The 13,227-nt window shown below is 45.1% G+C and overlaps 1 protein-coding gene across 2 annotated transcripts in view; it reads right to left on the bottom strand.

Annotated features, from left to right (window-relative positions):
• GLRA1 (glycine receptor alpha 1) overlaps nucleotides 1-13,227 on the bottom strand; it is a gene marked incomplete at both ends in the record, with an annotated part of 82,747 nt that overhangs the window by 50,278 nt on the left and 19,242 nt on the right. For both annotated transcript variants that reach the window (XM_079702008.1, XM_079702009.1), the window contains one exon: nucleotides 316-443. In XM_079702008.1, the coding sequence (XP_079558134.1) occupies nucleotides 316-443 (128 nt within the window). The remainder of the gene's footprint in view (nucleotides 1-315; nucleotides 444-13,227) is intronic.

Below are 13,227 nucleotides of genomic sequence, written 5' to 3'. Positions count from 1 at the left end.
AGAGAGTAATTTTGTGCCTGAAGCAAAACTTGAACCCATTTTTCCACATTCCACATTAATCTCTTGTCCATTATACCGGAGCTAGCAAGTAGGTTTAATTCACGTACTGACTCTGGTAGCCAGAGATACTGTTGAGTTGGACTCTCCGAGCCTTTGTTTGGTCTTGGTGAATTGACTAACAGTATCTGCCTCTGGTAGAGGAAAGAGTCATGGAATTCATACCCTGTATATATCATCCGCATATAATTCCATGCGGCTGGCTGCCACAGTCTAGGAAAGCAGACCCCTAAGGCTCTGAAAGGCAAGTTTATCTACCTTTAAAATTGGGCCTGATCCTGGCATCGTATCCAGAGGTCCTCCCCATTAGCTTATCCAGGAAATCCGAGGGTGACATAGACTTGGATGCGGAACGGGCAGCTTCAGCCTCCTTAGAAGCAGCAAGGCTAAGAAAGGAGAGAGAAAGCGGAGGGTTAATGACAGCCCTTTCTCACACTGTGATCAGATCCCAGTCTTGCTCAGCCCCTATCGCTTACCCAGCGGTAAGAGCCACTAGAGAAATAGGTAATAGGAGTCCTTAATGAGGTAAGGCCCACACTACCTTGTTTACCCAGCCTAAGTATTAGCCAGCATGGGATCCTGGCAGGCAGCCGAGTGTCTGATTGATGCTGAGAAGCTGCTGACTCTTTTAAGGCTGTATCTCTAAGGTTTAGGGCAATCACAGTTGGCTGCTGGTTTCCCTGGGAGAGGAGATTGAAGGGTTAACCTCCCACTAGGCCCAGCCCTGTGCTTTGGGTGCCTGCACTTTCATAGGTCCGTGGAACAGTGCAGCCAGAAAGAATGTTAGAGATCAAATAGTCCAGCCTTTCCCCAAAGTTTCTCTTCAGAATCAGTTATTAATTTTCTAAAAAAAGATGCCAAAGTCAAATGCATTTGGGAACACAAATTGAATCAAGCGTCTTTACCTCGGGTCTTCTCAGAACCTACAACAAGCCTAGATCCTGTACTTATGGGACTATCTCATATACTTTAAAAAATGCTCAGTTGGGAAAACTGAGGCACAGCTAGTGAAGGAACTGACATAGGTCCCAGAGTCAATCAGTGGCAGCTTGCTTCAGTGTATCAAGAGTTGGGGGATTTGAAATCTGACTGCTGGGGATGCTACACATTGTTTCTGTCACCCCTCCCCCCCAATAAAGTAGTTTTAGGTCTTCATTCGTGCCACAGTTAAGAATTATTGATATCTAAGAACAGCGGCCCTTCCCCTGCTACACTCTCAGAGGCATGCAGGTTCTTAGAACCGTCAAGACTGGAAGTTTAAGGGTTGAGGATCAATTATTTCTGTTGCTTTGGGCAGCTGAGCTTCCCTGTCTTGAAATTATACCCAGGAGATAGCTGGAAGCTAGTGCAGCCCCGCTGTGCGTGCTGTAGGGCTGGTACGTTGGAGGAAGTGCATGTATAGAGATGCCTGTGTGTGTCGCATAAAATGAGAGCTTCTGTCACCTAGCCAAGCAGGACGTCGTGTCCCCCAAGGGTTTGTACTGCCTGTCTTGTTCTTTGCCTCGGTTCCTTTTCTGATCTCAGAGTTGTAACTGTTTAAGTGATCCCCTCTAATGGGTGGCTCTCAAATCTCTCTCTCTCTACCCTGGCCTCTCCCTTAAGCCCCCTTTCTTCATTTGCAAATGCCTGGGGGGGGGCGTGTCCATCTCGATGTCCTGCCAGGCTTCAAGTTCATTCCAAACCAAATGCGGCAGCTTCCTTCCCAAACTTGTTTCTCCAGACCACAGATGCCCAGGTGGCACCGACGTCGTCTTCCCATTCTCTAGGACTAGACGCTTCAGAGCCGTCTAGTCTCTGTGTCCCCTCTCCTCTCGTGTCCCCTCACTCATGGGGGCCTTTCCTGTCTTTCACATGTCATGGCCATGCTACCTTGTCAGGTAGTTACTTGTGTTTGTGTTCCAAGACCAGCAATCGTGGTGGTTGTATTTATCGTTTGTTTATTTAATCTCCTACTGTGTCTGCCACAGTGTGGCTCCCACATAACGTGCTCAGTAATTGCACAGTGAATGAACGAATGAATAATAGGCTACTTTAATTAATCAAATGTCCTGGTTAGTAGAAGTATTCATAAATATATATACATGGACTAACAATTTTAAAATAATTAGACCATTATACCCACTAATGAAAAATAGTGAAAATAATCTGTTATTCCTCTGAAGGTTCAGAGGTATTCCAGGATGATTGAGACACTCATGCTTAGTAATCTGACCATTCTTTATTTATATCCTGAAGGGCTTGTTTTGATGAACAGAGTGAGGGACAAATGCATTATCCTGTTCTTGTAGGTGTGAATATGGATATTTGTGAGTTTGTGTGATGTGGGTAGGTTTCTAGGTGTGATGTGTATGCATGTTATGTGAATAAATGGATGGATGTGTATGGATGTGTGTGGGGACTAGAGCATGCATGGGGGCATCTGTGGAGGTACAGTGGATTGTGTTACAGAGATTCAGATATGCAAAAATGTGAAGACCTGTGTTCCTGTCAAAATGTGTTGTTAAGCGTGGTATTTAGTGTGGGCATTTTTGTGTGTACATGTGGCATGTATGTGGACATGGGGTATAGGGTGTGAAAGTGTCAAATGCTTTCATGGCTGTATGTATGCGGTGGGTATGTTACATGTGTGTTACTGAAACGTACTGTCACATGTAATGGAGAATACTTCAAAAAGAGTGGAAAGAACAGGTGATTTGGAATCAATCCTGTCCCAGTCATTTACTAGCTGTGTGACCATGGGAAAATTACCTAACCTCTCTGAACTTTAGTTGCCTGATATGTCAAAGAAGTTTTGCACAATTAGTAACTGAGATAGCACAGGTAACAAACGCCAAGGATGGTTCACTGTGTGTGTGTGTGTGTGTGTGTGTGTGTGTGTGTGTGTAGCAGTTGAGATTCAGGCTGGAGGTTCTTCTGGTCTCACTGCTGCTTTCAGCTGCACCATAGTCCCCACATGACGGGGAAGTCCTGCCAGATGCCTTCCATGGCCCACAGTTGGTACCACAGTCCCAGCCTTTTCTCCATTCAGCACCACACCCGTGGCCGCTGTGTGGCTCTGGTGTGGCAAAGGGGACCACAGGCATGCACCTGGTGATTTATGACTTTGCTGCTGCTATGATTCACTTCTCAAACCACTCTAGGAGTGGCAGTTATGAAGCTTTCATAAGCTCCTGTTCTCTCTAAGCCCCTCCTCTCAGATAATAAGATTTGGGAACGTGGTACTCCCTCCCAGCAATTACTACAGCACAGCCATCTCTGGCCCTTAGGCCTCTTTAATAAGCCTGAATCCCATTAGGCAGAACAGTGAGAGAATGAATTCACCCCAAATTAACTGCTGCCATTTGCTATTAGCAAAATATGCCATTTAATATCTGAATACTCCACAAATCTGAAACGTCCTCTGGTTATTCTAGCTCACACATCTGCAGCAAGGTGTTTACAGTCTGGTCACCTGGCCTTTGCCTCACTAACAACCCTTGCATGGGGAGCTGAATTGGTGGGAATGGAGACTCCGAGAGGTTAAGTAACTGGCCTCAGGTCACACAGCACTTTAATGAAAGGATTAGAACTCAAATTTTCATGTCCTGCCTCATCCAAATGCTACAATGTATAGGAAAAACTTTTATAACCTGTGAAGGGTATAGATCATGATAGTAGCTATTATTACTACTTGTTTGTGAAGCTCGTCATATTGTTATCCAAGAAAATCAAAACACGTATCTGACTGCCGGCAATCCTGGCATACACAACTCTGAATTTCCCATGTTTAAAAATGGGGGAGAAGTAGTTGTGACTTGTCGAATGGTGCTCTGTTTTGTCAGGTGATTCACAGCAGAATTCTTGGAAATTTTGAGATTCTTTAGTCTAGCCTCTCCCATGTAACGTGGACCAGTGGTTTCTTGGATATCACGTTCACAATTTTCGCCCTGTTTCTGTACCACTTCTACTGTTAGTCACTTAAAAGTTTTCATTGAATTATCTCACTTCTTTAAAAAAAAAGAAACTTACTTCACTCTTTACAAAGAAAAACCGGTATTACTTGCCATAATAGAGGACAGCCAAAACAGTGAGTACAGTGAAAACCACACAGAAAGAGAAGTGTTTAAAAATCCTAGTTATATACTGTTTCTGGCTGAAGTCCCGAGCCTGAGGCCTCCCCTCAGTTCCAAAGGAAGATCAGCTAGTGTAGGAAAGGTGTTAGAGCATAGTAACACCTAACTGAGACTTTTCTTCCTGAGATAATGAGAAGGACTGAAATAATCATTCTATGTTATTATATGTTGAATGACCTAAAATCATCCCCCCATCCCTTACTGCCCTAGTCCAAAATTTCTCTAGTTCTTTTTCAGATAAATCCTTCATTTGAATGTCAAAATAGCCATGCCTTTCCACTTGATGATCATTGTACATTTCTGGCTATATTTAGACAGCACATTTTGCACAGAATTATTTCTAGGGCCCTCTCAAGTAAATTTGTGCTTTGCGCCTTTGTGCAGAGAAAATATGCATCCAGGGGCCCTTCATGCTCATTTGGAGCCACTGCCTCTGGTGAGCTGAAGACTTTGCTTATACACAGTAAGGTACTGGACACAGAAGCTGGGAATGAGTCCGAGAAAAGAAACGCGTGATTGTTAGGATTTGCTGACCCTATAAAAGTATTTGGAAATGATGCAAATTGTTTCAGGGATTACTGAAATGTCATGTGGTGAATCAGACTTGGTTTAGACAGATTTGATTACTAGTCATTTTCAGAAGGACCGTAAGGTCTCCCGGGACCAAGCATTCTGTCCCTCGCTGAGAGGGCTTATGGTGATGGCTGCACTGACTGGACAGAGCCTTGAACTGTCTATCGCATTTTAGTGGGGGCATTTGTCACACTAGGAGACTTTGGCACTTAAAGGACCATAAGCTTTCACTCCTAATGACAGAGACTGTGGAAAAGTCCAGGGGCCGGTTCCACAGTGGCACTGGAGGCAAGGTGACAAAGTTGAGTGGGAGCTTCGAGACCTTTGGTGAATGACTTCCCTTTTCAGCTTTCAGTTTCCCAAGCTATGAAATGAGGGGATTAGAATAATCTCTGAGAGTCCTTCTGGCTCTAAACCATCATTCTAGTAACCGTTAATATTCCCTCTCTTGTTTTTTTTCTTCTTTATGCATCTGGTCTTGGGACCTGAATTTGTCTGGACCCCTTTGGGGGAGTATGCTTGTGTTCGTGCCTTGCTTTCTCCCCACGTAGTCTCCACATTTCTCTCCAGTGGAACAGCTCATTTCTCAGGGATTTGCTGGAAGACCGGCCAGATCAATGCTCAGATTCTCATTCTCTAGTTGCAGCATCGTTTGGAAATAGGGAATCAATATGCAGCTGTCAATCTGAATTTCAAATGAGCTGGGGTTGGCAGTCAGGCTGGGGAGAAACAGTTTCAGTTAGACCCTTCATGGCACCACGCACCCGAGGACCACGCTGGGTTAGCAGTGGGGGTCCCCCCAGCAGACTCCATCTCCTGAGTTCACCATGGGCAGAGAAGTCAGGAGGTCAGGGCTGGGAACAAGGGAGGAAGGACGAAGTGAGGGGCAGAAGAGGGACTCCGAGGTTGAGGATAGCCAAGGGAGGGATGCATAGGGCTGGGGGAGGGAGTTGGGGGTGCAGAGTGAGAAGAGAAGGGAGGTGGGAAGGAGAGAGGAAGAGGCAGGTGGAGGTGTCTGAGGTGTGGTCAGTACTATAACCAAGGAAGTCTGTGAGCACAGAGGACGGGCACCCAACTGCACTTGGCGGGAGTGGGGTGGTCTCCAAGAAGCTTTGTGGAGAAAGTGGCTTTTACAGTAAAACTTGAAGGTTGGGTATGGAATTGGCCTGGAAGAAATAGGGAAGGGGAGTGGTGTTTTTTTTTTTTTTTTTTTTTGCTGTACGCGGGCCTCTCACTGTTGTGGCCTCTCCCGTTGCGGAGCACAGGCTCCGGACGCGCAGGCTCAGCGGCCATGGCTCACGGGCCCAGCCGCTCCACGGCATGTGGGATCTTCCCGGACCGGGGCACGAACCCGTGCCCCCTGCATCGGTAGGTGGACTCTCAACCACTGCGCCACCAGGGAAGCCCAAGGAGAGTGTTTTGAGTAGAAGGAACAGCATGTGTAAAGTCTAGAGGTGAGTGAGGACTTGGAGAATTAAGAGAACTTTAGTGTGCGTGTGAGGAAGTGAAGGGGGAGTGAAGGAGAGAGAGAGAAAGGACAAAGATGAGAGATGAGGATGGAACACTGAGTCTGCAAGGTTGGGAGTAGCCAGGGTTTGACCCCCTGTTCTATGTCCTTATGGTGCGTCTGAAAGTTAATGAAGATTGTGCCTCCTCAGTGCCTTTACAGGAAGAATAATCCATCTGGATTTCTCAGCTGTTCTCTGGTTAAATTGACTTGTGGCCTGGCCAAGCTTGGGAAATGCACTCTGCAAAGACACCTCCAAATGGTGGGTGTCCAACTTGGTTTCCAGGCAATGTGTCCTCTGACTTGGGCCAGAACATCCCCTTTGCCTTGGCAGGGAGGTAATCTAATGAGCTGGTATTTATTACGTGCAGAAAATATTATACCAAGTCAACTAGTTGGATGTTGTTTGAAGGTCTATTCTTCCATGAGCATTTACTTAAGACACAATTTCACTGTGGAATAGAGGGAAAAACATGAACGTTGGGCTGGGAAACCGGGATATAGTCTCGGCTCTGTATCTAACTTTCTCTCTGGTCATGGGCTAATTCTTTTTCTTTTCTTAGATGGTTCCCAGTTTCTTCATCTGTGAAATGGAAGTTTGGGATTAGATCAGGCATGGTAAACAGTTTTGCTTTGAGTGATTGCTCAGAGATCGGTTCTGGGGCCTGACCCAGCTGGGAAGGGTAGCAGGATGGATTATCAGTCTCTGTCAAGGGACTAGATTGTGGAGTGGGGGGATCCTCTGATCTCCAGGGGTCCTCTTGCTCTACAGTCCTCTCATCCTTTTAATTTGTTACACACCCACTATCTGAATAAGGCACTGTGGAGGAGAGGCAGATCAATATGTCACTGCCCACAGACGAGGCCCTCCATGTGGACTGGGTTTGTGTCTGTCTCATTCAGTGCCTGGCAGGTAGTAGCAATCAATGATCATATCTTCTTTTTTTTCTTGGCCGTGCAGTGAGGCTTGTGGCATTTTAGTTCCCCCACCAGGGACTGAACCCAGGCCCTCCGCAGTGAAAGCGCGGAGTCCTAACCACTGGACCGCCAGGGAATTCCCAATGATCATTTGTTGATGAATAGCTTTTGTCCTCTTGTTGTTTATAGTTCAGCAGATAGACTAGGCTAGGTACATATAAACAATTATAAGAGGTTGCCACCTAGCCTAGGGGCATAATTGGAGTGCCGTAGTGCTTCAGAGGAGGAAGGCAGTATTTGGGGGCAGGTGGGGACAGGAATCAGAATTTTTCTGAGTTTTATGAATTTTTGCCTCTGTGCACTTTTGGAAAGACCTGACATTTGTCAATGTCCACGTTGTGTATTTTGGGGGAGAAAGCTTTCTTCTGCCTGTAGGCTGTCCTTGGAAAGGAATGGAGAGATGGTGGGAGGGCTGGGTGTCCTAGACTCCTGGGAAGGAGTGGGGCTGAGTGAGGCTGGCACTCTCTGGCCTTATGGGCTGAACCAGTTTCCTGTCCATGGCTCTGACACCAGGGGCTTGGGCCTTGCTGGTCACCGTCAGCTTTGCCTGGGTTGCATCCTCAGGTCAACAGCTGGCTTCCCCTGGCCAGCTGTGCAATTCTGATTTTATTTGATTGCAGTAAGGGGCTTAGGCTGGCCCGGGAGTGCTTGACATTTTATTAGTCTCACTTCATGATCTGCTAAGCACCCCTGGGAGTAGAATGTCACAGTTGGCATGCCCTGAGCCCACTTCTCCCCAAGGTCTTATGGAACAAGACACTCTTCTCCCTTCCTGTCACACCTCCTACAGCTCTATCTGCCTCTTTTAAGGAACCGTTATCTAGGTAAGAAGCATTTGAACATGATTCTTTCTGCAGTAAGATAAAATCTTGGATCTTTGGAGCTGAAAGGAACCTTGAGATTCCAACTGTTCTTCCCCTGCCCCTAGGGAAGTCTGATTCTCTAGGGATGTCTCGTATTCCTTATCATTGTTTCCAGTGTGTTCTTCTCCATAGCCTTCCCTCCACAAACTCTTCTGCTTTATTTAAGTATCCCCACGAACCAGGGTGAGTTGAATGAGGCTCCTGGCAAAATTTAAGGAGGCGCTCACTCTCAGGGTTGTGTACGTTCCAACCCTGCACTTGCGGAGACCTGAGAGTGAGCGCCTCCTTAAACTTTGTGCCCTGGGTGCCTCACTTGCTTCGCCCCATTCCTGGTCCTCCTAGAGCATCATACCTCTTTTTTTTTTTTTTTTTTTTTTGCGCTACGCGGGCCTCTCACTGTTGTGGCCTCTCCCATTGCGGAGCACAGGCTCCAGACGCGCAGGCTCAGCGGCCATGGCTCACGGGCCCAGCCGCTCCACGGCATGTGGGATCTTCCCGGACCGGGGCACAAACCCGTGTCCCCTGCATCGGTAGGTGGACTCTCAACCACTGCGCCACCAGGGAAGCCCACATCGTAGCTCTTTAAACCCAGTCTATCTAGGGTAGAGTTTCCTGTAGATAATCAAGTGTGTTCTGGAGAGGGAGTGTCTACTGCTCACAACATCTCATTTTATTTTCAGAAAGCTTCATTTTAATTTTTCTTGTCCGGTGGCAAAAAAACATCGTTAGGTATTTTATCACAGTTTATCCTTTCAACAACCTGAGAGGTAGGGATGTCTGTGTCCATTTTACAGATAAGAAAATTAAGGCTTAAGGAACATGTGGCTTGATTGTCTAACTCTGGCGTACTGCACTGCATTTGCTTAAACTATGTCGATGTTTTCTCTTTTCTTACTTCCCTTCTTCTTACCCCCTGTGCATGGTTCAAGGCTGGAATCATGGCAGCCCTTGGTGTTTTCTGGTTCAAGCTCAACCTTCAGCTCTCTAAACTTCCGTTCCCCCAAATTGGGGCAATCAGATGTTATGTAGATAAGACCCTGAGAGCATGACTTAGGCAAGCTTCTTCCGTGTGGTTTTCATGAAGTACAGAGTCTGGCACATGGTCAGGTCTCAGTAAATATTTGTTAAATGGATGATTATACACCTGGCACTTCAGAGGAAGTGGAATTTAGCTGTGTGGGTGCTTGGGATCAATGATGTGATTTGACTGGAGTCAAAAGGCCCTGAAATCTTTAATCAGTCCCTGGGGAAAACCCTGATGTCCTCTGGGAAAATCCAAGGCAAGAAAATAGAAGAAGCCATCCCATTTTCTTTTAGGAGCATCTACGGCCCTCCCACAGAATGACTCAGATCAGTGTCCAAGGTCAAACCTATGTCTGCGCATTTCTCCTCCCTTAGGTCACTAATTATAATTCTACAACAGCCATCTCACTTTGCCCTGACTGTCCATGTGTATCTCACTTTGGGAAGTTTTCCTGTGCCTCTGACCTTCAGTGTCATTCCGCAATCTGGTTCCATGGTTAAAGAATTTTTGGCTTAGGGCTGTGGGCATCAAGTAGCCTCCCAAATGAGTTACAATGAGAGGAATTCGGGGCTGTAGGGGGGGATTCTTCAGAGGCTTGAGTGCTGAAGAACAGGCCTGTGGGGCTTACTCTGCCTGAGTCTAAGCTCTTATCAGGCCTTGGGTAATCAGCGTGCATCCCACAAGTCGGACAGGAGAGCAAATGGCTCTCATTACCTTCGATGCAGTTTTCTTTTTAATCAGATAAATCTCCCTGGAAAAGTATGTCTTTGCAGAGAATGGAGCTCAGGGATTCTAGACAAAAAGTTTTGGGAAAAAAGATTGCATTGATCAGCAGGTAATGGTCATTTGATGTTGCAAAGACCCAGGAGTATAAATATTGAGGAAAAATAGTAATATGATAAAAACAGATAAAGACGTGATATTAGCTAATGATAGTAATAGCTACTACTCACTAAGTACTTACTATGTGCTGGGTCCTTTACATATGTTACTGTATTTAATCTTCTCAACAGTCCTGTGATGATGACGGCATTACCTCCTTTTTGTGGATGGGGAAACTGATGCTTGCATTTTCAGAAATTTAGCTGAGGTCGTATAGCTTATAAGTGTCAGAGCCCAACAGTCTGCTGGTCTCTAAAGCCCACACTACTCTGTTGACTCTCCCAAATGATAGAGATTTGCAGAGTCCCTCTGAGGAGCTGCTCTTGTTTATAATAGAAATGTTTGTATGATTCTTTGGAACTGTGAGTGAGAATTCACGGAGCTCTGGGAATTGGAAATTATGGATTGAGAAGAATATGTTATTTGTGTGAAAGTGTGATCACTTTCACACAAATAACACTTTCGGTTTACTTGGCACTTACACTTCATTTGATCCCCATGCCACCCCCATGACAGCATCTCCATGTACAGGTGATGACATTGAGGACCAACCGAAAGGTTAAGAGACAGGTTAAGAGACCTTCTCAGAGTCTCAGATGGCAGAGACCTAACATGGCCAGGGTCTGGGGCATCTTCTGCTTGACTATTTGGCCAGCCCCAAAAGACGGGAAGGTGATGGACAAACCCTTCTTGACTATTTATTAAATTGTCACTCAGAATTTCTCTGCAGTCAACTTGTCTTTCATTTTATTTTTCTCTGTCTCAGTTAACCCATCTTTGAAATACCACCTGCCTTTATCAACTGCAGGGGTCATTTGAATGGCAAAAGGCCATGGTGCTTAAAGATGCTGTGGGAGTAAACTCTTTCCCTTCTTAGGTCAGTGAACTTTTTTCATTCACTAGGTACGTTGAGATAATCATCTCGTTTGAGATGGCATTCATTTATTACTTCACTTATTTACTTATTTATCTAAAATAATTAGGAGGTGCCTACTGTATGTCAGAGACTGTGCTAGGTGACTGAGCAGAATATAAATAATAAAAATATAACAGCCCGTATGGAGTGGTTATAAAGTACCAGGCCTTACACAAAGAGCTTTGTCTGCAATATTTAATCCTGAATATAATCCTTTGGGTTGGATATCATTACCCCCATTTTACTCATGAGGAAATTGAGGTTCATAAAGGTTAAATAACTTACCTAGATACACCTGACCCCAGAGTCTTCTCTTAAAAGTATCTCAGTAATAGATATGCCATAGCCCTTGTTCTCCAAGAACTCCCAAATTAATAGAGAGAGTGTGAAGACAAGTAAGTACTTGAATATCTGAGCCTAGTAGAAAAATATATCACTTCTCCCTCTGAGATCTATAATAGTTCAAACTTATAGCGGAAAATAAGCCAAGGTGCAATGAACCCATAGGAAATGCATCAGAAAAAGGGATCTGTTTGTCCCAGAGAAAAAAGAGGTTTTCATAAGAATGAAGCTTGGATGTGTGTGGTCTTCAAGCATCCAAGAGACTGTGATTCAAAGGAGGATGTTGAGAAAATAATAAATAATCTTCACTGGGCACTGAGGAAGAAATGACCTTAAATTGTAGAAAAAACAACTTGGATTAAAATCTGCATCTGCCTTTAATAAACTGAGTGACTGGTCTTCAGAAAGAGAATACTTTACTGTGAGTTGAGAGGATTTAGTTGAAGTGGGTATTTGTATGTAAATACAGAGTTTTACAGAAGCTCCTGGGCTGTAATAACTCTCTAAATAGCCCTCCTTGTTTCCCCTGTATCCTCTAAGATAGAGAGCTGCAGCTGTGCTCAGCGGGGTGGAACTTCTTTGTCTCACTCAGCAGGTTCCAACATCTTGGGGAAGAAGTGGGAAGAAGAGTCACAGAATTATGGGACCCAGACATCTTGTGCATTAAGAAAAGATGTTTTTTGAGCACCTGCTATAAATTAATAACTGTATATTATGGCTCTGCAATGTCAGTAGGGATGATCATCTTCGTTTGTAGATGAGGAAATTGACTCAGAGATTAACTAACAATGATAGCAATGGCTACCAATGATCAGACGCTTTCTGGGTGCCATGCACAGTGCTAAGAACTTTACCATACATGCTTTCTAATCCACCCAACCACTCTATGAGGTGAATACCATTTTCTTCTCTAGTTTTCACTTGAGGAAACCGAGGCTTGGAAAGTTTAAATGGCATAATCAAGGTAATTTGGTGGCTGAGTTGATATATGAATCTAATTGAGGTGGAATTTTGCCATATGTTTTGGAGCAGCTGTTCAAATGTGCTAATTTGAGCTATTAAAGCTCACTCAACTTTAATATATGCATTGTTTTAAGTTCCCGCTCCTCTGTGGTTTAGTATAAGCTTCTATAAGGAATATTTACTGAGGAGTGTTGAGGAGAAGACGTGTCAGTGAAGCCTGTGGGACTCAATGAGCTGAAAGCAAGGTAGGTGGACGATGAGGGAAGGACAAGGTGCCGTGGCTAGTGTCCCTTCCTGATTTTAGGAGGAAGGAGGGCTAATGGTGAAAGGATGGCAAGGGTCATTACTGAGACTTCTTTTCCTTCTGGGATTTCCTTCCTTTCTACCCTGTACCTTCAGGATCCTCCAGCAGGGTCACCTCCCTGTAGCTCATAGGAGGACAAAACGGGGGGCCCAAATTCCACTGCCCTCTATTTCTTGTTGCACGGCTCAGAGGCACATGGGACAAGCTGTAGCTGTAGAGTCAGAAGTCTTAGGTTTGGCTACTACCTGTTTCGATTCTTTCTTCTCTGATTGTGAGCATGTCCTTTAGTATATTGAAGCATCACTTTCCTCATCCATAGAGTGTAGATCCCTCCTATCCTAACTTATAAATCACTATTTGAAATTATGTGGCACTTCCCTGGTGGTCCAGTGGTTCAGAATTCACACTTGCACTTCAGAGGGCGTGGGTTCGATCCCTGGTTGGGGGACTAAGATCCCACATGATGTGCGGTATGGCCAAGGGGGGGAAAAAAAAAGAAATCATGTTGAAGAGAGCATAAGGTACTACACAAATAAGAACTCATTTCTGGATTGAAACAGCAGCATGGTCCAGGGTTAAGCACACAAATTCTGCCAGGCTCTGCTGTTTACTAGCTGTGTGGCTTCGGACAAGTTACTTATCCTGTCCGTCTTTGTTTCTGCATCTGTAAAATGGGTAATAGTTGTTGCTGCTCACAGCGTTGTGG

The sequence above is a fragment of the Hyperoodon ampullatus genome (assembly GCF_949752795.1).
Source record: "Hyperoodon ampullatus genome assembly, chromosome: 4".
Lineage (NCBI taxonomy): Eukaryota > Metazoa > Chordata > Mammalia > Artiodactyla > Ziphiidae > Hyperoodon > Hyperoodon ampullatus.
This window is presented reverse-complemented; position numbering and strand designations above follow the sequence as displayed.